The 26,199-nt window shown below is 39.2% G+C and overlaps 1 protein-coding gene across 4 annotated transcripts in view; it reads left to right on the top strand.

Moving 5' to 3' along the window:
• LGI1 (leucine rich glioma inactivated 1) overlaps nt 1–26,199 on the top strand; it is a 47,010-nt gene that overhangs the window by 8,140 nt on the left and 12,671 nt on the right. For 3 of the 4 annotated variants that reach the window (XM_004369948.2, XM_012558048.1, XM_012558042.2), the window contains 3 exons: nt 15,122–15,193; nt 15,292–15,363; nt 22,722–22,793. In XM_004369948.2, coding sequence (XP_004370005.1) covers nt 15,122–15,193; nt 15,292–15,363; nt 22,722–22,793 — 216 coding nt within the window. The remainder of the gene's footprint in view (nt 1–15,121; nt 15,194–15,291; nt 15,364–22,721; nt 22,794–26,199) is intronic. The other variant, XM_012558045.1, reaches the window with a different exon arrangement.

Below are 26,199 nucleotides of genomic sequence, written 5' to 3' on the forward strand. Positions count from 1 at the left end.
TATTCTCACTTAAGATGAAGGCTTACAGAACAAAATAGTTTCTCATTTAACAGTTAGTACACATTTTGCCCTATGACAATGGTTAACAGTCTCACAACACATCAACAGTATCCTTGCTCAACCTTGGGTTCCCTATCACCAGCTTCCTTGTCCCCTAAAGAAATGAGTAATTTTTTTTAATCAGTTCTAACAAATCAGCAATTTTGGATTATTAATTGAAATAGCCTCGTGATATGGAATTGGCTGTTATAAAGTTATTACTAAAATAATAATGTAGTTCCCAACCAGCAGGTCTATAATACCCTACTAGACCCTCCCTATGGTAGCTGATAATAAAACAATGTTTCAGTACCCCTTCCGTGGGGCAAGGATTAGAGCAGAATTGTTGGACCTGTTTACTTGGTAAGATATCAGATGTTTTCCTGTGAAAAGTGTGATTAAAAAGCAAGGAGCCTTTAAAAAAAAATGATGACTTGGGAAAATGTTTGTTTTTGTGAGGATTAGTTAGAATAATGTAAATAAAGTGCTAATGTAAAGTTCAGCGCCTGATATATAAGCACTCAATAATAAATGGTATCTTATTATTATTTTATGAAAAAGAAAGCAAGGAGCCTTTTAAACAAATACGACTAGAATTTATAAGTGCAAATAACTCTTGGCATGCAGAGAACTCCAGGTAGAAGACTATAGATTCTTCCCAACTGTGCTCCCATGGCTAAACATTTCTGGATTCCTGTTTTAGAATTGTCCTCATTGTCAGTTTACAAGCCATGCAATAAAACCAGCCAAGGTTTTGTTAAGGGCATTCATCATTTTTGTATTGCCTGGATTGGTACTGATCTGTTTACTGCGTACCAGGCCTGGCGCTAAGCACTTTATATATCTCATTTCATTTCATCATCACAGTAACCCTGTGAGGCAGGTATGATTATCTCCATTTTATAGATGAAGTACTGAGTCCTAGAAGTACTGAGTCCTAGAAGAGTTAGGTAGCCTCCTCAATGTCACAGCCCTAATAAGTTGCAGAGCCTGAGTTTAAACCCAAGTCCTCACTTTTAACCACTTCTATCTACTTCCTCTTGAACATGAATCTTCCGGCTTGACTTTGAATAGTTTTGTTCCCAAAATCAAATCCCCTCTCAAAGGGTCAACCTCTGCCGTTAATGAGGATATTGAGGAGAATGTGTCCTGATTCCTGGAGACAATTACTGGGAAGGAGTTTCAAAAGCCCTTTGAAAGTGTGGCAGCATTGCTGGCAATAGCATCTGGTTGCCCTAGGAGCCAACTCTCATTTGTATGTGGAAGCTCTGGTCTCCTTGCTTTAAAAAAAAAGGAAAGAGCAAAAGAAAAAGGCCTTATTTAAGGTTACACCTTAGACTATGTTTTCTAAACTCGTGTTCTGTGGAACAGTTGACCTGAAAGAAAAAGACTTCTGTGCTTGATAAACTTGGGAAACACTGCACGTTCTAGCCACACTGGTTATTCACAATGCATCTGAGCATAGAAAAGGACCTGAAATTATTTAGTGTTACTTAACTTTTCTTAATACCCCATAGAATATTGGTTCTGTGGAACACTCTTGGGAAATCTGTGCCTTTGATTTTTTTTTTTTAATTTATTAGGTTAATTATTAATACTTTACCTTGTTCTAAAAAGGCTTGGTAGGAGAGCTCAAGCAGGTAGGAAGAAGCCCATCTTTGTGGAGACATTAAACCATCCAGCCCCAATAAGCAGCAACTGGAGAGAGTTGTTAGTGTGGATTCAGTGAATGTGATTATCTGAGAGTCAAGCTTCACCACCAGCCAACCCAACTGGGCAAGCAGCTTGGAGAACACCCCTTCTTTGAGGATCCTTCAGAGGATGTTCCATCTTTTGGAGGAAGGTAGATTATTACCTGGAGTTCCTGGGTGGTGCAAGCAGTTAATGTGCTTGGATGTTAAACAAAAGGTTGGACATTCGAGTCTACCCAGATGCTTCTTGGAAGAAAAGCCTGGCAATCTACTTCCCAAAATTCAGCCATTGAAAGCCCTGTGGAGCATAGTTCTACTCTGACACTTATGGAGTCACCACGACTTGGAAAAGACTTTATGGCAACTGCTTGAAACTGGTTTAGATTATCCCTCACAGCCTGTTCAGCATAAAAAAGCCCCCGAGCTTAAATTTACACTCTCATTGTTGTTATTTGAGTGGATTCTCTAGTAGCTATTTCCCAAGTGTCTGAATCAGCATTTCTCAGGGTATGTTCCGTGGAATATTTATTCGTCAAGCTCAATCATAAAGGGTTCCATTATCAATAAGTTTGGAAAACTACATATTTAATTCCTCTTTTCAAGAGTCTTAGTTTGTTTAAGGATAGAAAAGACTTGAGTAGTTGAAAAACCTGATTAACTTCATTTACCCACTTTTCCCAAACTTGTTTGCCGCCTTTATTATGCATGTTTAACACCTCTCAACCCCTTGAAGGTCTTGTGTTCCAGGGAATACACTTTGGAAAATGCTGGCTGAGACTCTTGTAGGTTTGCAGCAGATACTGGGCAGGTCTGATGTGACTAAAGGTAGGAAGCATGGCCTTGCCCATAACCATGAGCTAGCCCCGGTGGAAAGACCATACCTGAGCATGGACTCCCAGGCCTGCCACTTAGAAACTGCAGATGATTTTACCTCTCTCATCTCAGTTTTATCTTTAATATAGAGAAAATAAAACCCACATCATAGTGTTACTAAAATAACTTAATAGATGGAAAGCTGCTAAAAATGAGGCCTGGCACAGAGTGTGCTGTAGATAAAATTTAAGTCCCTTCTCCCTGGTTGATGCAGGGCCAGGGAGACACAGACTGAATTTATAAACAACACAGAGAGGCCAGTTGGTCAGCTAGTTGTGCCAGAGAGGTTTTGACTGTCTTGGGATGAGAGGTAATGGTGTATAAAATCAAAGAGGTGGCTCCATGCTTAAATCTTTGCTAGTGTGCATGCACGCTGCCGAGAATATTCCCAAGGGCATCTCTGCAAATCCTAAAACCTACATCCTAATCCTGGCTCTGCCGCTTACAAAAGATGTGACCTTGGTCAAGTCACTTAATCTCTGCTGGCCTTGGTTTCCTCTACTGTAAAATGAAGGAGTTGAACCACATATTTCTCTGGATTACCCCTACCCCAGTCCCAGATTTATGGGGAGCCAAATTAAAGCTATTTGCAATCTATCCAAATTGAAGAGGTGGTAGTCTACCTAAGGGTCAACTGCATTACACTGAAAATGTTTTTCAAGGATGAGAATCAAAAAGAACTGTCAAATAATCTGCTTCTGTGTGATGCTTCCCATTTTAAGGCTTTTGTGTTTTAAGAACATATTTTTACATATTCAAATGTAAATTATTCCTGTGGCACGTGTGCTTAGAATGTGTGCATTTAACTAAAGTGAATCAGCAGCCTATTGTTAATTATCATTCAACTGGCCATATTCTTTTGGATAAAGGAGAATATTAGTAACAACCAAAAGGTCTGAATCATTTAAGCAAAGCCAGCTCTAAACAAGTTGGCAAGCTCCTCCAGCTGTGCCCCCGTTTCTTCCAACAGCTGTAACCTGTACGTATTGCGCTCTCTGATTTACGTGTACGTACGCAAACACACAGACATATATATGCCTGAAAATGTGCACACTTGTATTTGCACCCACTGCCCGTGGCTGCCTAATTAACCTAGGCAGTTCCTATGAAAGATTTTTTTGGGCAGGTGACAACCTCACTGGACCTCAGTTTTGTTAGCAGTAAAATTAAGATCCTTTGCTACATCTAAGGGCTTTTCCAGCTATGACATTTTATGTCTATGCCCTTTGTGGAAGCATTGGAGACACAGTCATATCCATTATTTCATATAATTCTTAGAATCATCCAGGAAGTCTTTTTGTTATTATAACTCCTATTTTGACAGATGATGAAACAGATTCACCTATTTAATACAGCATGCACATAATAAATGGCAGCTACAAGCCTAGAAACTGGATTCTCTATTCTGCATCCAATCAACGCAGACTCCAAGTGACAAGCAGGTGCTTACTGTCAGAGATCTCTCTAGCTGGCCATATGATTGTTAGGAGGTTCTTAACTGGACTGAAAAGCTAGGACTATTAGAATTGCTGTTGGAAACCGTTCTTCTCCATCCAGAGTGGTCTTCACCAAGCAGGGGTTGTATGGGAGGACTCCCTAAATCATCTCCCCTCTATAACTAAGAGAACGTGCTTCTGGGCTACAAGACAAGGTTCAAGTCACTCACGGGTCAATGACAGTTCTGGCAGTCGAAAGGTCACAGGTGACTGGAGACAGCAGGGAGTCTGAAGAAGCAAGTACCATTAAAGCCAGGGGGCACTGGCACCTGACCAAATGAGCGGTCTGGTTTGAGACAAGGGGAGATTTTCTCAGCTGGGGGTCACCCCCTAGCCCCATCCCCGCATTCAGCCATCTGCAGACCAGCCTCCCCATCACTCTCCTCCCTCATGCAGGGCCCATGCCTACTCTTCCGTGAATGAAGCCTGCTACAAGTATAGACTCATGTACACCTTTCGAGCCGGAAGGGGCCTCAATTACTATCTAGTCTAGCCCTCTCGTTTTACAACATAGAGAGAAGAAGTGACATGCTCAAGACACAGAAGATTTATGGCCATGAGGGAGTTAAGACCCAGGCTCTTTGTTAAGACTCCTTGATTTAAGATTCCTTCTTCAGTGTGCTCCTTCCCTGGAACCCAAGAAGCCGGGGCTGAAAACCGCTTCAGTGATCCATCAGCCTTTGCACCAACACGTGCCTGCCCAGTCCTTTCACTCTGTGTCTGTCCTGTCTCTGGCCTCTTGGCTGGACTTCGGACAGCCTTGACCTCGACTCCCTTCTAGTGTGGCCAGATCCTCATTCTTTGATCCTCTGCTCCTTCCTTCATGTCTATGTTGCTGACCCCAGGCTCTGCCAGAACTCTGATTTCTATACTAATCCTGTCGCCAACTTTTCTGCTCCCTTTGAATTAAATTCTGGTGGTCTCAGCTTTTCAGTCCAACTAGAAACCTTCTAAGAATCTTATGGCCTTGGTGTTGATTTGTTGCTTATGAAGAGATGTGACCCACCACTATAGGCAGTTAGATATGACAGCTGAAAGTAGGAACTGGAGCAGACAAGTTAGAGGTCACATCCTCTGATCCCAATGCAACAGTAATAATAAAATAATGAAGTTTTTAAAAAATCTATCATCAACAGGTAATGTTTAGAATACCTTCTAAATACAGCAGCTTGAGTGGTACAAGCAGTTTGTGATTGGCTGCTAACCTAAAGGTTGACAGTTCGAAGCTACCCAGCAGCTTCATAGAAGAAAGGCCTGGCAAACTACTTCTGTAAAGATTACAGCCAAGAAAATCTTATGGAGCAGTTCTACTCTGTAACGTATGGGGTCGCCATGAGTCGGGGGGGCTAACTGGATGGCAGCTACCAACAACACTCTAAATACCTGTTGAAATCAAATATGCAATTATAGAGTCACCAAAAAATAATTTAAAAGACTTACTTATAGAAACTTACTGGATGCTTTACACAGAGATAAATTCTATTTCTAAATACTTTCATTTTAAATCCAAAATAATAAAAATCTATGAATTGAGCACTAAACTTGGTAAGTTAGGTGAGTAAAAGCCACCCTAAAGAAATAGGAAAAAATAAATAATAAAGATAAAAATATAAAATAATAAATTAGGTAGCAGTGGCAGTAATAAATCTAAGATTTGGTCCTTAGAAAAACCCAGTAAAATATCAGAAATTGAAGGAACTAATACTTACAAGTTGGGGAGGGCTTGATTATTCAACAAAACACTTTGGGTAAATTTGAGTAAGTCTTTAGGCAAAAATAAAGGTAGTGTCTCACCTCACACCATACCTAAAAGTAAGTTCCAATTGGGTTAAAGAGTCAAATGTAAAAAAGAAAGTTTATAAAAAAAGAAAATATAGGTAAATATTTCATTGATTTCAAGATAGAAAAGAACACTTTATGAACAAAAGCAAAGGAAGAATACACAATGAAAGGAAATTGATTTCTTTTATTAAATAAAAATGTAAAACTTCTGTATGTTGGAAAATCACGAAAAAAATTAAAAGGCAAATCATAATCAGTGGGAGAAAACCCTTAGCCTCAAATAAAATCGGTAAAGAATAGGTAATATCCTTAATAAAGTGCTTAGAAAACAACAAAAATGGTCAAAGGACATGATTTCATAGGAAAAGTAACAAAAATGGCCAGTAAACATAGACAAAATTTTCAAGTCACTATCAAGCAAAGAAATGCAAATTAAAACTGAATCTATTTGGGTTATCAAATTAGTAAGATTTAAAAGATGGTAATACTACATGTTGGTGAGAATGTGGTAAGAAGCATTTCCACACATGTAATTTGGTACAAGCTGGCAATAAAGAACTAGAGACATAAAAACAATCTAAAACATAATAATTATACTTTAAAAATCCAACCCAAGGAAAGTTAAATATGTGGAAAAATTTGTATACAAGGATGTTTATGGTAGTGTTTATAATAGTGAAAAATTGGAATCAACAATAAAAAAGTAGTTAATGATATATCCCAATACAAAACTTACTCAGCTGTTAAAATTATATTATTGAAGGATTTATCATCATGAGAAATTGTGATAAGTAAAGAAAAAGGACAGAAAAGTTTTTTAAAATTATCCCAATTTTTAAGTATATATATGAGACAGCAACTAACAACATGAGTATGTATATATGGATATATGGATACACACACACACACACACACACACACACACACACACACACACACACGGAAACCCTGGCAGCATAGTGGTTAAGAGCTATGGCTGCTAACCAAAAAGGTGGAAGTTCGAATCCACCAGGCGCTCCTTGGAAAGGAGCAGTTCTACTCTGTCCTGTAGGGTCGCTATGAGTCGGAATCGACTTGACGGCATCGGGTTAGGTTTAATTATATACACACACATATATTTATCAAGAACTCTTTAAAGTGTTAAAAAGCAAAGATGTCGCTTTGAGAACAAAGGTGCACCTGACGCAAGCCGTGGTATTTTATATATACATTTATGGTATTTTATATACATTTATATACATGGTATTTTATATACATTCGAAAGCTGGGCAATGAATAAGGAAGACCAAAGAAGAATTGATGGCCTTTGAATTATGGTGTTGGCAAAGAATATTAAATATACCATGGACTGTCAGAAGAACGAATAAGTCTATCTTGGAAGAAGTACAGCCAGAACTCTCCTTAGAAGCAAGGATGGCAAGACTTCATCTCACATACTTTGGACATGTTATCAGGAGGGACCCGTCCCTGGAGAAGGACATTAAGTTTGGTAAACTAGAGGGTCAGCAAAAAAGAGGAAGACCCTCAGCAAGGTTGATTGACACAGTGGCTGCAGCAGTGGGCTCAAGCATAACAACAATCATGAGGATGGCGTGGGACCTGGCAGTGTTTCATTCTGTTGTACATAGGGTTGCTGTGTGTTGGAACTGACTCGATGGCATCTAACTACAATAACAACAACATTATGTTTATGCATATAAGTATGTTTGGGGATTATGATTATGGCAATTTTTCTTCTTTAAGCTTTTCTGTGTTTTCCAGATTTTCTACAGTGAGCATATATTATTCATAAACAGAATACACCAAACTCCATTCAAAATTTAAAAACTCTTAACTTGAAAAAATACAGGTTGATTAATTCCTAAAAGAAAGAGCCCTGTAAAGGCATTTATTATTATAAAAGCACTTATTATCATCATATTTCTTAAATCCACATTAGCTGAGCAGTGTTATTATTGCTATTTTCCGGAATGTGGACATTATGTGACCTGAGCCCTATATCGAGAAACCACCAAGCAAGTGAAAGGGACACAGAACCAGGAGACTTGGGCCTCATGACCTTGAACAAAGCCTTTAGTAGCTCTTTGAGCCTCAGTTTCCTTCTCTGCCAAACAGATATTAACACCAGCTCTACCACTTTCAGAGTTGTTGTGAAGACCAAATAATATAAAATAAATAAAATAATTCAGACAAACTGTTAAATAAATTGGGTCTATGAAATGTAGACTATTCTGGAGGCAGTAATCATCATTTAAAAGATGAGCCATTACCTGCCTGGAATTGAGAATCGATAGATACAGTCTTCTGAAATCTTCCCTCTTTATAAAGGAACACACACTCCCTTGGTTGCAGGGGATAAATAAACTCTCCCTGCCGCTCTCCACTCCCACAGTCCTTTTTCTTACTGAATTCATGGGGCTGATGACGAAGAGGCATAAGTCCCAGCCCTTGAGGAGGGGAATGCAGATAGGTCAAGGCATAGCCTATATCCGCTCCCACCAAAATTCCGGGGGAAAACGTCTGGCTTTTCCCCTCCTGAAGAATAGAGAAAATGGCAAGACACCTCAACTGTTCCCATGGGGTAAAGGACAAATTCTACACCACCTCAACACAAGCCCACAGGATGAAGATGGGCTTGTGTATGAAGATGGGGTGGGTGGGGCACAGTGTTCCTTAAGAGGGACTGTGGACACTGAAGCATATCTGGCCCAATTAACAAACCATAATATTAAAATCAAACATATTTAGAGGAATCCATTAAAAAAAAAAAAAAAGATTGGAGTTTCGCCTTCTTTATTTAAAATGGAAACCCTGATGGCATAGTGGTTAAGAGTTACCACTACTAACCAAAAGGTCAGCAGTTCAAATCCACCAGGCACTCCTTGGAAACCCTATGAGGCAGTTCTACTCAGCCCTGTAGAGTTGCTATGAGTCGGAATCGACTTGATGGCAGTGGGTTTCTTTTTTTTTTTTAATCAAAATGATCTAAGAGACTTTTTAAGTACACATAGGATAATAAAATGGGTAGCCCACTGAACTATATTTAGAATGTACATACAGTTTTATGCATCATGTGATAGAATACCTGCCCATAGAAAACAACAACTAAATTTAGGATTCAAGGACTATGGTATTCATTATTATCTTAGGGGGATTTTTTTTTTAGCTTTTATAAGAACTTTTTATTGTGGTATAATAAACATACAGGAAAAACTGCACATATCATAAGTGTATATCTCAGTGAAGGAGCCCTGGTGGTGCACAGTTAAGTACTCGATTACTAACTGAAAGGTTGGCAGTTTAAAGCCACCCACTGACTCCAAGGGAGAAAGACCTGGTGATCTGCTACCATAAAGATTCTTGTTACTATGTTGTTAGGTGCCGTTGAGTTGGTTCTGACTCATAGCAACCCTGTGTACACCAGAATGACACACTACCTGGCCCTGTGTCATCCTCACAATCATTGTTATGCTTGAACCCATTGTTGCAGTCACTTTGTCAATCCATCTCGTTGATGGTGGTCCCGTTTTTCCGCTGGTCCTCTATTTTACCAATCCTGATGTCCTTGTCCAGGTACTGGTCCCTCATGATAACATGTTGAAAGTATATAAGATAAGGTCTCTCCATCCTTGCTTCTATGGAGCATTCTGGATGTACTTCTTCCAAGACAGATTTGTTCATTCTTCTAGAAGTCCATGGTATATTCAGTATTTTTCACCAACATCATAATTCAAAGGCATCTGTTCTTCTTTGGTCTTCCTCATTCTTTGTCCAGCTTTTGCGTGTATATGAGGCGATGGAAAACATCATGGCTTGAGTCAGGCACACCTTAGTCCTTAAAGTGATATCTTTGCTTTTAAACACTTTAAAGAGATCTTTTCCAGCAGATTTGCCCAATACAATGCGTTGTTTGATTTCTTGACTCTTGCTTCCATGGGCATCAACAGGTAAAATGAACTCCTTGACAACTTTAATATTTTTTCCATTTATCATGATGTTGCTTACTGGTCCAGTTGTGAGGGTTTTGTTTCCTTTATGTTAAGGTGTAATCCACACTGAAGGCTGTGGTCTTTGATCTTCATCAGTAAGTGCTTCAAGTCCTCTACATTTTCAGCAAGCAAGGTTGTGTCATCTGCATATCACAGGTTGATAAATGAGTGTTCCTCTAGTCCTAACATCATATTCTTCTTCATGTAGTCCAGCTTCTCAGATTATTTGCTCAGCATACGGGTTGAATAAATATGGTGAAAGGATACAACCCTGATATACACCTTTCTTGCCTTTAAACCATGCAGTACCCCTTGTTCTGTTCGAACGACTACCTCTTGGTCTAAGTACATGCGCCACATGAGCACAACGAAGTGTTCTGGAATTCCCATTCTTAGCAACGTTATACATAATTTGTTATGATTCACACAGTTGAATGCCTTTGCATAGTCAAACACAGGTAAACATCCTTCTGGTAGTCTCTGCTTTCAGCCAAGATCCATCTGACATCAGCAATGATATCCCTGGTTCCATACCCGCTTCTGAATCTGGCTTGAATTTCTGGCAGTTCCCTGTCAATGTTCTGCTGCAACCACTTTTCAAAAATCTTCAGCAAAATTTTACTTAAGTGTGATATTAATGATATTGTTCAATCACTTCTGCATTCTGTTGGATCACCTTTCTTTGGAATGGGTACAAATATGGTAGCTGTCTTCCACATTTCTTGGCGTAGATGATTGAGTGCTTCCACCACTGCATTCGTTTGTTGAAACATCTCAGTTGGTATTCCATCTGTTCCTGGAGCTTTGTTTTTCACCAGTGCCTTCAGTGTAGCTTGGACCTCTTCCTTCATTACCGTCGGTTCTTGATCATATGCTACCTCCTAAAATGGTTGAACATCAACCAAATCTTTTTGGTTCAGTGGCTCAGTGTATTCCTTCCATCTTCTTTTGATGCTTCCTGTGTCACTTAATATTTTTCCCATATCCTTCGATACTGCAACTCGAGGCTTGAATTTTTTCTTCAGTTCTTTCAGCTTAAGAAATGCCAAGCATGTTCTACCCTTTTGGTTTTCTATCTCCAGGTCTTTGCATATTTCATTACAATACTTGACTTTGTCTTCTCAAGCCACCGTTTGTAATCTTCTGTTCAGCTCTTTTACTTCATCATTTCTTCCTTTCACTTTAACTACTCTACATTCAAGAGCAACTTTAAGAGTCTCTTCTGACATCCATTTTGGTCTTTTCTTCCTTTCCTGTCTTTAATGACCTCTTGCTTTTTTCATATATGATGTCCTTCCATAACTCGCCTGGTCTTTGGTCATTAGTGTTCAATGTGTCAAACTATTCTTGAGATGATCTCTAAATTTAGGTGGGATATACTCAAGGTCGTATTTTGGCTCTCGTGGACTTGTTCTAATTTTCTTCAACTTCAACTTGAACTTGCATATGAGCAATTGATTGTCTGTTCTGTAGTCAGCCCCGGGCCTTGTTCTGGCTGATGATATTGAGTTTTTCCATCGTCTCTTTCCACAGATGTAGTCGATTTGATTCCTGTGTATTCCATCTGGTGAGGTCCACATGTATAGATGCCGTTTATGTTGTTGAAAAAAGGTATTTGCAATGAAGAAGTCGTTGGTCTTGCAAAATTCTATCATTAGATCTCTGGCGTCGTTTCTGTCACCAAGGCCATGTTTTCCAACTACCAATCCTTCTTCTTTGTTTCCAATTTTCACATTCTCATCGCCAGTAAGTATCAATGCATCTTGATTGCATGTTTGATCCGTTTCAGACTGCAGAAGTTGGTAGAAATCTTCAGTTTGTTTATCTTTGGCCTTAGTGGCTGGTTCGAAAATTTGAATAATCGTCATATTAACTGGTCTTCCTTGAAGGTGTATGAATATTATCCTATCACTGACAGTGTTGTACTTCAGGATAGATCTTGAAATGTTCTTTCTGACATTAAATGCAATGCCATTCCTCTTGAAGTTGTCATAGTAGACCATATGATTGTTCGATTCAAAATGGCCAATACCAGTCTATCAGCTCACTAATGTCTAGGATATCAATGTTTATGCATTCCGTTTCATCTTTGACAACTTCCAATTTTCCTAGATTCATACTTTGTACATTCCACTTTCCTATTATTAATGGATGTTTGCAGCTATTTTTTCTCATTTTGAGTCATGCCACATCAGCAAATGAAGGTCCCGAGAGCTTGACTTTGTCCACATCATTAAGATCAGCTCTACTTTGAGGAGGCAGCTCTTCCCCAGTTGTATTTTGAGTGCCTTCCAACCTGAGAAGCTCATCTTCTGGCACTATATCAGACAATGTTCTGCTGCTATTCATAAGATTTTCACTGGCCAATTTTTTCAGAATTAGACCACCAGGTCCTTCTTCCTAGTCTGTCTTAGTCTGGAAGCTCAGCTGAAACCTGTCTACCTTGGGTGACCCTGCTGGTATTTGAAATACAGGTGGCAAAGTTTCCAGTATAACAGCAACATGCGAGCCACCACAGTACAACAAACTGACAGATTACAGCCAAGAAAAACTCAACGGGGCAGTTCTACTCTGTCACATGGGGTCACTATGAACTGGAATTGACTTGACAGCACCCAACAACAATGTATCTTGATAATTTTTACAAACTGAACACCCTTGTAAGCAGCACCCAAGTCAAAAAACCAAACATTATTGTTACCCCCTCCAAAACCAAACAGTATCATTACCACTTGTGTCCCCTTCCAGTTATTGCCTATCTCCAAGGGTAATAACTATCCTGACTTCTACCAGCATAGATTAATTTGCTGGGCTTTGTACTTTATGTAAGTGAAATCATATAGGATAGACTCTTCTGTGCTCTGGCTTTTTTTCCCTCAACATTAGCTTTGCAAGATTCATCCATATTTTTATATGTAGTTGCAGTTACAGCCAGAGGTTTTAATTCCTGAAATCTAGTTCAACAAACATTATTCAACTAGGAATTGTGCTGGAGACATAAAGACAAATAAGAGTAAGTCCCTGTTGTAAGGAACATTCAATGAAGTAATCTAGTAATTACAAGAATCTAATACAAAGGAAATTCTTCTTTGTTTAACAAATATTTATTCAGTGCCCACCATGCGATAGGCACTATTATAGGTATAGGGGCTAAGCAATGAACAAGAAGACAAAAATTCCAGCAGAAATCCTCTGGGTTTTTTTTTTTTTTCCACCTGTCATGTGTGGGCAAGTTCTGTTCACTAATACTTGTTCCCCACTCTGTTTTGTCTCTGATTTAACAGAAGAACTAGTGATAGGAACCTATTTCTTCTGACGAGTTGGAGTGTGTGATTATGAAGTCGCTGTTCCAATTATGGGACAGTTTGCAAACCAGTGAGCCTGGGAGGTATTCTTCTGTGCCCATTTCTGCCTTATTCCATCCTCTCTCTCTGGTGGAGGATGAGCAATCTTGTTGTCCTCCAGAACCATAAAGTGAGAAGAGACAATTGCCAAAGTTGTGATTGAAATCATAAACCTTTGAATTTGAATAACTGTGGGGCCCTAATAAGCATCACCATTCACCAGTACGAACTTTTCAGACCCTAGTGAATTACCTGAGTGTAAAGCCATGATGTTGGAGGGACAATCCGTTGCTCTAGAAAAACCTCTGAAACATTCTAGAGCAAAACAATGGTAAATTTTAAATTTTAGAACAATGGTGAACAATAGAAAATTTTAGTGCTGTGCTCTGTTATGTAGGGAGCTAAAGAATTTAAAAGAGAATCTATCCAACACTACCCCAGAACTGATAATTTTCGAAGAAACGCAAAAGATCACCTAGTTTTGTTTGGTTGGTTCATTGTTGGTGGGGTTTTTTTTTTTCCACGTTTATGGAAAATTTTAGGCATATACAAAAATAGAGATGATAGCAAAATACATTCACATGTACCTAATTTTCAGCTTCAAAAATTATCAACTCATGCCCAATTCATCTCTAATCCCCTGTTGCTCGCCCTCTGATTATTTTGAAACAATCCCAGATGTCAAACAAATTTATAAATTTTCAGGAAGTGAGATCTAGTTTTCATCCCCTAATTTAACTGGCTCAGAGAGGTGAAGTCACTGAGCTAGTTAGTAGCTACTGACAGTTATATTTAATCCCTTGATTTCAAAATTAAAATTCACAGAGCTTATTAACAGAATATTGAACTTTACAGAAATGGAATCATACAGTATGTATGAGTTGCAAATTGTCAAATTATGTGAAACATCTAGTCTGGTCCAAGACTACTGTAGCATTTTAGAAAATAGCAACAAGTGAAATATGATGTTCCCTCACAAGATCCTTAAAAAGTAGACTGAAAATCACTTGAATCCATTTTAAATTTGTCATCAGTACATTTAAACCATATTTTCAACTTGAATCAGCACATTTATAGAAATGAATTTTATAAATTAATACTCACTCTAAAAAAACAACAACCATGCTTTGTATTATTTGGCTTAATAACACCTTTTTCAAGCCTCTCATTCAAAAAACTGGCAAGTTCTCCTGAGTCCAACAGGGTATGGAGACTGCTGATTGATGTTCTTTTTCATCAGTAATTTCAAAACCAAATCCCTGTGGATTTCGAAAATGCATATCAATTTGTCCAAAAGCAAGTGTTTTTCCAACTATTTAGCAATAAAATGGGCCTAAGACTTCTCCTAAGCCTCATTGTTTCCCATATCTAACCAGTTCTATTTTCCAAGAAGGGGGTTAGTTGGTGTTCATTGAGCCAGTGCCAATGCCTGGTCTGCTGTGAGCTATCATAGCACAACCAGGCATGGAGCTAAAGTTTTCAAGGTTTTCGGGGCTCAGAACCCCAAAGCACCATTGTTTTGGTCCAGAGTGCTCCAGAGGTTTCTTCAGCAAGCAGAAATGATTCTGAAAGTGTCTTTGTCATGAAAACATTCAGAATTTTGACTTGGCTCCTTCCCCTTGTAATGGATGCCCCAACTGCTTCTCAGAATGGTATCCAGGGCATGTGATAGCCGTGACTGTCAAGAGTGGGATGCAAAGCACCTCCTCAATGAGCTTTTGTTGAGGAGATAATTGGAGGTTAAAAAAAAAAAAAGCTGCAAATATTACCTGCATAAATAACACTGTATAAGGCAGACATCCAGACATTTTTCTGTACACAACCCACTCGTTTCTCTGAGAGATAAAAGCAGCGAAGATTGACAATCTGGCAGTTTAACCATTTTCATTGTGTACTTTTCTGGGCAGGTTATTCACATCGAACTCCTTTGATGTGATCAGTGATGATGCTTTTATTGGTCTTCCACATCTAGAATATTTGTAAGTAAAAAGACTCTTTTTTTATAATCATAATGATTCATGACCAGTGCTTGCTTGTTACTACAGCTGTCTGACAAAAATATTATAACCCATTGCAGATTCATAGAAAACAACAACATCAAGTCAATTTCAAGACATACTTTCCGGGGACTAAAGTCTTTAATTCACCTGTAAGTATAAATGTTGCTATTACTTTTTAAGCTTGCTAGTGGACAATGCAGTTTGATAACCTATGGGTAAGGCATCAACTGTATGGATAGCCATGAAAATTTAAGAATGCCAAATGGTTTCTGTCCTTGTACACCTGCCATCTCTCCCTGTCATCAGTCATCATGTGGTCAGGAAATTAATGTTACTATTAATATTATTAGCCTAAATCAACCACAGTTAAGAAAGTAATCTAATGCAGAAAAATTGTGTGATGCCAATAATTTTTGTTTAATCTACATCATTACTAACTTCATGGACAATTATAAGTTGACTATGTATAGCTTACTTTGATATTTGCTGGGGGTTTTCTTTTCTGTATAAACCTTGACTTTACTACATGAAAACATAGAACCACAGGCAGTATCTACACAATACTTGACCAACTTGTTTATAAATGAAATAATTATTTAATGGATTATTAGAGCTATGTCAGTCGTTCTTAACAGGGGATAATTTTGCCTCCCAGGGGACATCTGGTAATGTCTAGAGATGTTTTTGCTTGTCACAACTGGAGATGTAACTGGCATCTAGTGGTCGAGGCCACGGATGCTTCTAAACATCCTACAATGCACAGGACAATCCCCCACAGCAAAGAAGTACCTGGCCCAAAATGTCATAGTGCCAAGACTGAGAAAACCAGAGCTACATGAACCAAACAATTTGATTCTTCTAGCCTCTTCCCCAATCCCTTACACACATACACACACACACTCACACACACACACACACACATTTTCAAGGAAACTAGAAAAGTGTAAGGGGTAAAGACATTAACATTTATTAAGTCCCTAGTACCATACTGGCCATTATGCTTTACACTCGTTTTAATTTTATCCATTCAACAATCCCGCCAAATAAGCAAAATAATCCCATTTTACAAAGGAGGAAACAGAAGCTTAAAGGGGATATATGACCAGGGAACTGATTAGTTTTGGAATTATAACAACATCAACTCAAAAGATGAATTAGAATGGCTATTTATCCATTCAACAACTATTTCTCAAGTGCCTTATGTATGCCTTATTAATGTTAAAGATGCCAGCGATCTAAGGGTCAGTGCCAATCCATCAACTTTAACTTCTGTTCCCTCTCAGCTACTCATTCCCAGCTCTGTTCTAGACCCTAGGATGTGGCAGGGACATAGCAGACAAAAACGCTTGCCCTCTGGAGCCTACATCTAGTGTATCCTTGTGCTCATCGTGATACCCCCACTAGGCACCGTTTTCTCCAGTTGTTTGGATTTGTACCAAGACGGAGATGATGGCCAGATTAATTTTATAAAATTCTTACAGCTTGCAAGGCTTCTGTATATAGCCATTATAATAAAAACAGCTTTTGCAATGCTGCTCTTCATACCAAGGATATAATGCAATGCAAAAACGGCCATGTATGGAATGAATCATATGTCACTTTATCACAGAGCCAAACGCTGCCAAACTTCATTTTTCAGGCAAAAAGTAAATAAAAGAGACAAATACATAGAAGGATAAATGGAAGTTCATGACCTCAACTTGAAATCTACTTGGTGCACATAAATCCCATTCAACATAGCCTCTGTTCAATTCTCAGCATCGTAAAGGGCTGGAGGAAGTGTGTAACACCTAGTGTCTTCTCTAGGAACTTATGCTTTAAGTCTTGCCATGACTTTGAATTCACTCAGGTGTATCTCTTCTCTGGCCTAAAGGCAAAAAGGAAGGAAAGGAGCAAAAGAAAGAGGGAGGGAGGAAGGAAAGGAGGAAAGGAGAGAGGAGGGAGGGAGGAAAGAAAGACATTAATACAACACCTTAGTGAAGAACATCACCAGTATTTCTTGAGTAGAGCCCATTATGTCCACAAATTAAATGGAAATTTAAATTTTAGTCACAATGAGTCCCCTTTGTTAGAGGTTGGAGCCTATAATAGTGAGAGACTGATCACAGGTGTGTTTAACATCTAGAAATGCTCAAGCTCAAGGGAACACCAAGGCAGCCTTCAAGGAGAGAGGCTTAAGGGTCATACAGACAGTGAAAGGGAAGTCCCACTTCTCTAGCTTGGTGCTGGAGGTGGGAAGGTGTTAGGAGGAAACGGGTTAAATTTGACTGAATGAATATGACCCTTAGTTCTCTTGCATCTTTATCTAATACTTAGTAAGTTAAACCGTATAACATTGCCAATATTAGACTATTTTTAATCTACATAAATAGCAATGCTATATGGTTCATCCTAAATAGTCTCTAGGATGTGCCACACACGTTACAAGGAGAAGCGTTTACCAAGATGAATGAACGAGATCCAGTTCTAACTTAGAGGAGCTCAGTTTACCAAGAGGAATTAGAGAAACAAACATTTCCTTACTGAGTGTCACTGTCCCCAGTTTATGTTCTACTTCCTAATTATGCTGTTCTTTAAGGTGTATTTCTTTCCTTTCTTACTTTTTTTTCTTTCTGCCTTTTAACAAGGGGTGAGGTAGAAAGATTTTGAAACCCAAATGTTTCTCCAATAACTAACTTAGGACCTCAAATCCATTTTCTGTTATTTATCACTTATAAATAAATCTGACATTTAGTTGAGTCATGAATTTCCTTTTAAAATGTCTAGGCTTCGTGGCGTACTTTTCTCCATCTCAGGCCAATTCTTCCCAGTCAAGGGAAAACATTCAAGAAGTGAGGCATTGTCACCTCACCCTCTAACCTGCGTGTACTGCAGGAACAGTTTACAAAGCCTTTTCATATTCTTGACCTCATTAAAGTCTCACAGTGGGGCAGTAGCACTACCCCCACCAATAAATGAGAACACAGAGGTGCACCCTTAATTTAAGTGCTCCCCAACAGTAAGCAGTAAAGCCAGAAGTCTTTGGTCTTTGATGAGAATCTAGTGCCCTTTGCACACATTAGCTCTAGCAAGACCAGAAAGATTTTACTGAGCTGGCTGGGACATGATTTGAGGAGCAAATACAGCTAAGGAAAAAAGAGAAGATCCTGTAGACAGGAGCCTGACCCTCGCTCTTAGTCTGTAAATGCAGATAGTTGGGATTAGACATATACTTTTAGATTGGTCTAACATTAAAGTTGCTCACACTGGCCAGCTGAGCACTTATATAATTCAGTTAGTGCAATGAAGAAGCAATGAACTTATCTCACCTTCTTATATATCTACCTCAGTAGATTTTTCTTCTGAAGACCCCCTCCTCCTAAATTACCTCTCAGAAAAGGGACTGTTCCTTATATTTAAGTTCCTTACAAAGTCCCTTACAAAGCCTGTCAAATCCTGGGACCCTTGCTCAATTAATTTATTTGAAAAAACTGTCCTTATGTTATGTATATTGGTCATCTTTAGTGTTTGGGGTCCTGCAAGTAGTTTATATATTTCATCAAGGTTTGAATTTTTCTGATGAGCATGCATTACTTTTTTATCAGAACAAAAATGAGAATAATAAATTAGTTTATGGCCAATGATGACAAAATCCCTAAACATCATGTATTTATTTCTGCCAATATCCATGAACTTTTTAGTAATGTTTCTCTTGATTGTCATATAGGTGTCACTATGGCTAAGGCCCAGTGGAGACAGGATTATTTGCATATGTGTACAAAAATGTTTGGGGAAAATCATCATCCATCTATCCGTGTTTGTGGAGTTGTCAGCACTGTACCAGACACTGCAGGAGTACAAAAGACGTACATAACAGTCCCCACATTCAGAATGCCCATGTGTCCCCAATTAGTCTAGCAGGATATCATCATTTCAGCTGTGACAATGATATATGCAAAAAAGCCATGTAATGTAGCGGTTAAGAGGTAATCTCTGATACCAGACTGCCTGGGTTCAAAGCTTGGCTTTGCCCCTTAACATCTGTGGAACCTGGGGTGGGTCACTTAACCTCACGTGCCTCAGATTTCTCAACTGTAAAATTGGGGTGATAATAATAGTACCTAGCTCCCAAGGTTGTTATGAGATTAATCAAGTTAATATATGCAAAATGCTTAGAACAGAGCCTAGTTGGTAGTATGTACCATTATATAGGAATAAACTAAAACCCACTGCTTAACCTCTGTTGGCCCTGGATCAGGATTCTGATTTCCGTAGTGTACTCTTATCTGCTTGAAACATTTCATATGAGATTAAAGTAATTGCACTTAAAGCACTGCATGTTCAGGGAGACACAAAGCCAAGCAGAGAGTCTGCATTGCAGGGAGGCTGGGCGCACCCCAGATGGCTGTGGGTGATGCTTTCTTAGCAGCAGAGCCCAGTGGAACTGAAACAAACGTGCTGTCTGAGCCAGTCTGGTCTGCTTTAGAGAGAGGACTTGCCCATGGTTTCCATAGTCACAATCAGAGGTTTTCTCAGGTAAACCATGAAAACACCAAAGTGGAAGGAATGGACATCATTTCTGTTGGAAAGGAATGGCCATCTGTTATTGAGAAGGCTTGACCCTACTCAGCAGTTGCAAAGCAACCAAATGTTCAGTCGCATGAAGAATATGCTGGGTGTTTTAAAGAATTTCTTAGGTAGACTCCGAATTAGGACTTGGAGAATGCTGCTTAGTTGAAGGCATGCTTTAAAGAGCTTCCATGTTGCTTTGGCGGTATCACCACTGCGAAGCTGAGGGGAAGGAGGGCCCTTTGTGAGCAGCGGGCCCACATAATATGGTGGTAGGTCAGCCATGGTAATTCACAGGGCTTTGAGTTTCTCCCTAACTCAGTGTCTTGGCACAAGGGGCCTAAGTGGCACTTGTTCTGCTTTTTTCTTTGTTTAGATTGGTGTGCCTTCTCATGCACTTCTCAGCCACTTTTACTCAGATTGCTCCATTCATTCATTCAAAAACATCTATTGAGGGCTTGCTATGTGTCAGGCACTATTCTAGGCACTTGCAATACAGTGGAAAGAAAAACATCCTTCTAGTACTGACAGCAATATCATCCTAGAAAAAAAAAATTAACATTGATGAAAGTTTTGCTCAAGCCTCTCATCACCCTTTTCTCAATCAGCTCCACTCCACCCCAATCAGATATTCTGGTGTCCTCTCCTGTTCTCAAACTCATTGACTCATAACTATATGGCTTAAAGTATTGCCTCTCCTAGTATCATTTGATTTTTCTTAAAGGCAAAGCCATAAGCCTCTCACAGTAAAGTTTAAAAAGTTGTGACTGAAGAGCAGGAATAAAACTTGAAGATCATTTTGACCAAGTGATTGTTCACTTGATAGAAAAGGAAACAGCCAAAGCTCAGGCTCAGATATCACATTCCCAGCCCATGTCATGTCCATGGTACTCTGCTGCTGAGTTCAGGAAGCCGTAAAGCAAGTCTGACAGGCGAGGGCCAAGGATGTAGCCTGGTGTCCTAAAACCATACCACATAGAAAATCCTTTTCCTGATAACTCTGATGGCTGCCTCTGACTCCTTGGTGCTCTCTCGCATCTCCTTCTGGCCCCACATCCTCCCTATTCTTATTCCTGAAAGCACTCATATTTAATTTTAAAACCCACCACTGATTTGACCCTCGCCCTTGCCAGGATATCGCCGCTATCAGACTTTTGAAGAGGAAGGAGATCCCACTACACTGGTTCAGGGTCACATTCTTTCATGCCATCACACTCTAGAGAAGGAAGAAAGATTAGAGACAGCTTGGGGACAAGCAACATGGCCCTCTGAAATCATTTGATTTCTACATTCATGTGGAAAGCTGGGTCATTCGCTGATTTCTGGGGGGAGGGATGTTCACCAGAAACAGTTAGCATGAGAACTTTAAGACACTTTGTGCCAGAAGATAAATTGAGACACATAACATGGGAATAACTCTGGACTGGAGAAGATGCCAAGAAATCTCTTCATTCAAACACCAGTCAGTAAGCTGAATTATGGAAGCATTCCCTTAAATATTCTTCTTTAGCAGCATTTTTTAGAAACTACAGTATGGGAATAGTCATAACAGTTCATTCATATGGTCAGTTTCCTTAACGTTGTTTCTTGGAGGATAAATGGAAGAAGCCCTTCTTCATTTCTCCTCCTCCTCACAGCTACTTTTTATTGAGTACAGTACAGGTAACAGGCACTGTCCTGGATTATCTCATGGACTCCTTCCAACAATCTAATAAGATAGGTATTACTATATGGCACTTAAGAATGAAAAACTGAGTCTCAGAAAGACACATAACCAAAGTTCCCCACGAGTAAATAGTGGAGCCAGGATTCAAATCCAGCTCAGAATGACGCCAAAACCTTGCTCTTCCTCACAAGACGGAATGTCATTGGGACTGGAACATTCTCTGCCAGTTCTCATTCTTCCGTCCCAAGGTTTATTGAAAGAATTTGCCAGTCTAGTAGTAATTTCTAAAACCCAGAAAAACAAGACAATAAATTTAAAAACGCATCTTAAAAATCTTGAATTTGCTCTTGAAAAATCTCATATTTAGTTAAAGGAGGTAGAATAGAGAGATGACGTTTGAGAGTGTTTTTAAGGGAATTTGAGAGAATTTTAAAGGGCTTTGGAGGCCAACGGCATAGGCTCTTTTGTTTTGTTTTTTTAATTTTGTTTGTGAAATCAGCCCTACAGGAAACTGTGTAAAATGTATATGTACGGTGCAGGTTCAGAATAGAAGATTACCAGCCCCTGGTGCTCTCGCATGATCACACAGCATCAGCACTTTACTATGTCTACGTTTTCTGTAATATACACACATTTCCTTCTCCTGGATACTATCAGGACTATTTTGTACTTGTTAACCTTGGTTAGAATCATTTTAGGGATACGTGGGACAAAAATAGAAAAGAAAGAGAAAAAAAAAATTCCCTTAACAATAGGGCAAGAACTGGAGGAAGGGGAAAGAAGATGTTTAAAGAGGATGGACAGATGGTTATTTGTGAGAAAGCTGTTTTCTCAGGTGGAATGAGCGGAGCTTAGCTGCTCTCTGGAGCAAGCAGAGAGGAGCAAAGGAGGCGAAGGTGCAGCCTGAGTGAGGAGAGAGGCATTTGGAGATGGATGCTGTCAGCCTAGACTGGATGTCTAAGAGTACAAATCTCATATTCTGTTCTAAACAGGACGATCAATGTCCAGGCATCGTTTTTTGTTTGTTTTGGTTTTGGTTTTAATTTACCGTGATATATAAAGTGCCATAAATACCGAGTGGATGTTGAAGCAAAGAGACCAGGAACTGAAAATACAACAATACAATAGCAATAATATCAGTAGTATCTCAGATGGAAAAAAAAGTGCTGCAAGTAATTTAGTGTAGAAAAAGAAGGAAAGGGACTCATAGCCAACGTTTATCATTAAATGCATTTATTTACTTTATGACTACAGTTTACATCACTCTCTCTCATTGTTTTTTTTTTTTTCCAGGAGTCTCGCAAACAACAATCTCCAGACACTCCCAAAAGATATTTTCAAAGGCCTGGATTCCTTAACAAATGTGTAAGAGGAATTAAGAAGTCACTGATTCATTACTTAATTTGGTATAACTAACAAGAGGACCTGGCATCGACTATTAGAATTTTAAATTGGTTTGTGGTAATTGGATTGACTTTTGGGTTTTCTATGGTATTTGCTATTGGAAATTCTGAATATATAGTATGCAGGCATTTCTTTGCCAAAGCGTGTGACTGTTTGGGAGTGAGTGATAATAAAGGACTTGAGAGGGTGCAAAAGGGAGGCCTGGATAGACATTTCAAGATCCTTTTTCCTTTTTTTCTCATGAGGTCAAGGAAATGGGGTTACAAAGGAAAAACATAAAGGAGTCTGGGAAACTGACATAGCAAAGATGAAAGGTTACACCCATGGGTTGGTCAGTCAACAGAGAAATGGAGCAGGAAGTGGGGGAAGGGAGGAAAGTTTGCCTTTTTTTCTCACTAGAATGAACAACTCCAGGCTTAATCCCCGGGAATTTGGCTTAAGCCCCAGGAAGGGAATGAACTTAATTATTTTTGACCCTTTTTCAAACAAAAGAGCTTTCAAACTTTGACTTTTAAGACTCAGAATGAAAGATCTTTGCAAGGAATTTGTATATTTTGCTGTAAGCAAAGCAAGTAATATATGCTGAAAAGCAATTTCCCTTCATTAAGTGCCCTCCAGAAAACCAGAAGGGTATTTAAATGTCATAAGGTAGAATACAGGAATAAATGAAAGGATATATGAAAGCAAAAGATTTCTTGTTATTCCGCTACTTTGCTATACAATATAAACTCAAAACAACTTTTCTTTAATAACAACAAAAAAAAAAACTGAGTCAAGTAATTTCTTCTAAACTCAGTATTTAACTTCATATCACTAAGCTAATGAAAAACTTTCTTTGTTCCTTGCAGTATTTCCCTCACCCCTCCCCCATCCATCACCCCAATTCCTACATAATGGTTTATTTCTAAGAGAGTGCCAGGATCAGGACACTTCCAAGAGAGTCCTGGACAGATCACGAAAGGTTGGCACTCGTTATTCTAGTTGAGAGTATTCTTGGGGGATGAAATCAGTTCTGCGAATGTTCTGAAGTTAGATGCTACTCCATGGTGGACTTGAGGATGCAGCTCATCGGGGACCATCTGGCCTATCCCTGTGTCAGCCTGTACTCCATGCTAGGGAAAAAAAAAAAACATTTGAAATTGACTCAGTCTCCCCAGGGAGTCCCGTAACGGGTTTGGCCTCTTAGGCCTAGTCTGATGTGCCCAAATGAAAAATTATTTTAGAAGGACAAGCATCAAGTCAACTTGCATTTTAGTGGATTTTTTTGTTGTTGTTGTTATTTTCTTCAACGTGTATAGCCCCTAAAAGTTTTTTAAATGCTTGGACATTTAAAAAAGTATCTACATGCAGTGTGAAGAGTAGGCAGTATCTGTCTTAGGAATTCTGTGTGATCAAGGAAGATTTTAAGAAGGAGAGTTATAACTCCTAAACATTTAACAACGCAAATAAACAGCTTGCTGAGTTGAGGTCATATATGGAAATTTAAACTATACTGTATAGTTTATTACAGGCATGAGGTATTGTATGTCTGGGTTAACTCTGCTGTGTCAAAGTCACTTCCTATTAAATTGAATTTGTAGCCCATGGAATAGGATCAGGATTAATTATGTCTGTGAGGAAGAAGGAAAGCAAATAGCTCACTCGATTTAATTGAATATGATACATTCTCTCCTATAGATCTGTTCTGTCTAATACGGTAGCCACTAGACACATATGGTTACTGAGCACTTCAAATGTAGCTAGTGCAACTGGGGAACTGAATTTTACATTTAATTTAATTTTTTTTCTTTGTTTAATGTTGTAGTTCAAATGAAGTTTATATTTCAAGTTAGTCTCCCATACAAAAATTTATACATGCATTGTTATGTGACCCTAATTGCTCTCCCCGTACTGTGACAGCACACTCCTGATTTCCACCCCTGATTCCCCATGTCCATTCAATCAGCTCCTAACCCTCTCTGCCTTCCCATCTCACCTCCAGACAGAAGCTGCCCGTTTAGTCTCTTGTACCTACTTGAGCTAAGAGGCACGCTCTTCACGAATATAACTTTATATCCCACAGTCCAGTCCAATCCCTGTCTGAAGAGTTGGCCTCAGAAATTATTTTAGTTCTGGGCTGATAGAGAATCCAGGGGCCATGCTTTCCATGGGTCCTCCAGTCTCAGTCAGACCGTTAAGTCTGGTATTCTTACTAGAATTTGAGTTCTGCACCCCACCTTTCTCCTGCTCCATCAGGGACTCTCTGTTGTCAGGGTGGTCACTGGTGGTAGCTGGGCACCATCTACTTCTTCTGGTCTCAGGCTGATGAAGTCTCTGGTTTATGTTGCCCTTTCTGTCTCTTGGGCTAATACTTTCCTTGCGTCTTTGGTGTTCTTCATTCTCCTTTACTCCAGGTGGTTGGGACAAACTGATGCATCTTAGATGGCTGCTTGCAAGCTTTTAAGACCCCAGACGCCACTCACCAAAGTAGGATGCATAACATTTTCTTAATAAGCCTTCTTATGCCAATTGACCTAGATGTCCACTGAAAGCATGGTCCCCAGACCTCTACCCCTGCTACTCTGTCCCTCAAAGTGTTTGATTGTATTCAGAAAACTTCTTAGCTTTGGTTTAGTTCAGTTGTACTGACTTCCCCTGTAGTGTGTGCTGTCCTTCCCTTCACCTAAGATAATTCTTATGTACTATCTAGTTAGTAAATAACCTTCACCCTCCCTCCCCACCCTCGTAACCATCAAAGAATGTTTTCTTCCGTGTTTAAACCTTTTCTTGAGTTCTTATAATAGTGGTCTCATACGATATTTGCCCTTCTGTGACTGACTAAATTCACTCAGCATAATGACCTCCATATTCCTCCATGTTATAATCTGTTTCACAGCTTCATCGTTGTTCCTTATCGTTGAGTAGTATTCCATTGTGTGGATATACCATAATTTGTTTATCCATTCGTCCATTGATGGGCACCTAGGTTGTTTCCATCTTTTTGCTATTGTGAACAGTGATGCAATGAACATGGGTGTGCATATATCTATTCGTGTGACAGCTCTTATTTCTCTAAGATATATTCCAAGTAGTGGGATAGCTGGATTGTATGGTACTTCTATTTCTAGCTATTAAAGGAAGCGCCAAATCGATTTCCAAAGTGGTTGTACCATTTTACATTCCCACCAGCAGTGTATAAGTGTTCCCGTCTCTCCACAACCTCTCCAGCATTTATTATTTTGTGTTTTTTGGATTAGTGCTAGCCTTGTTGGGGTGAGATGATATCTCATTGTAGTTTTGATCTGTATTCTCTAATGGCTAATGATCGTGAGTTTTTCTTCATGTGTCTTTTAGCCGCCTGAATATCTTCTTTGGTATAGTGCCTGTT

The sequence above is a fragment of the Trichechus manatus genome, unplaced genomic scaffold (genome assembly GCF_000243295.1).
Source record: "Trichechus manatus latirostris isolate Lorelei unplaced genomic scaffold, TriManLat1.0 scaffold00007, whole genome shotgun sequence".
NCBI lineage: Eukaryota > Metazoa > Chordata > Mammalia > Sirenia > Trichechidae > Trichechus > Trichechus manatus.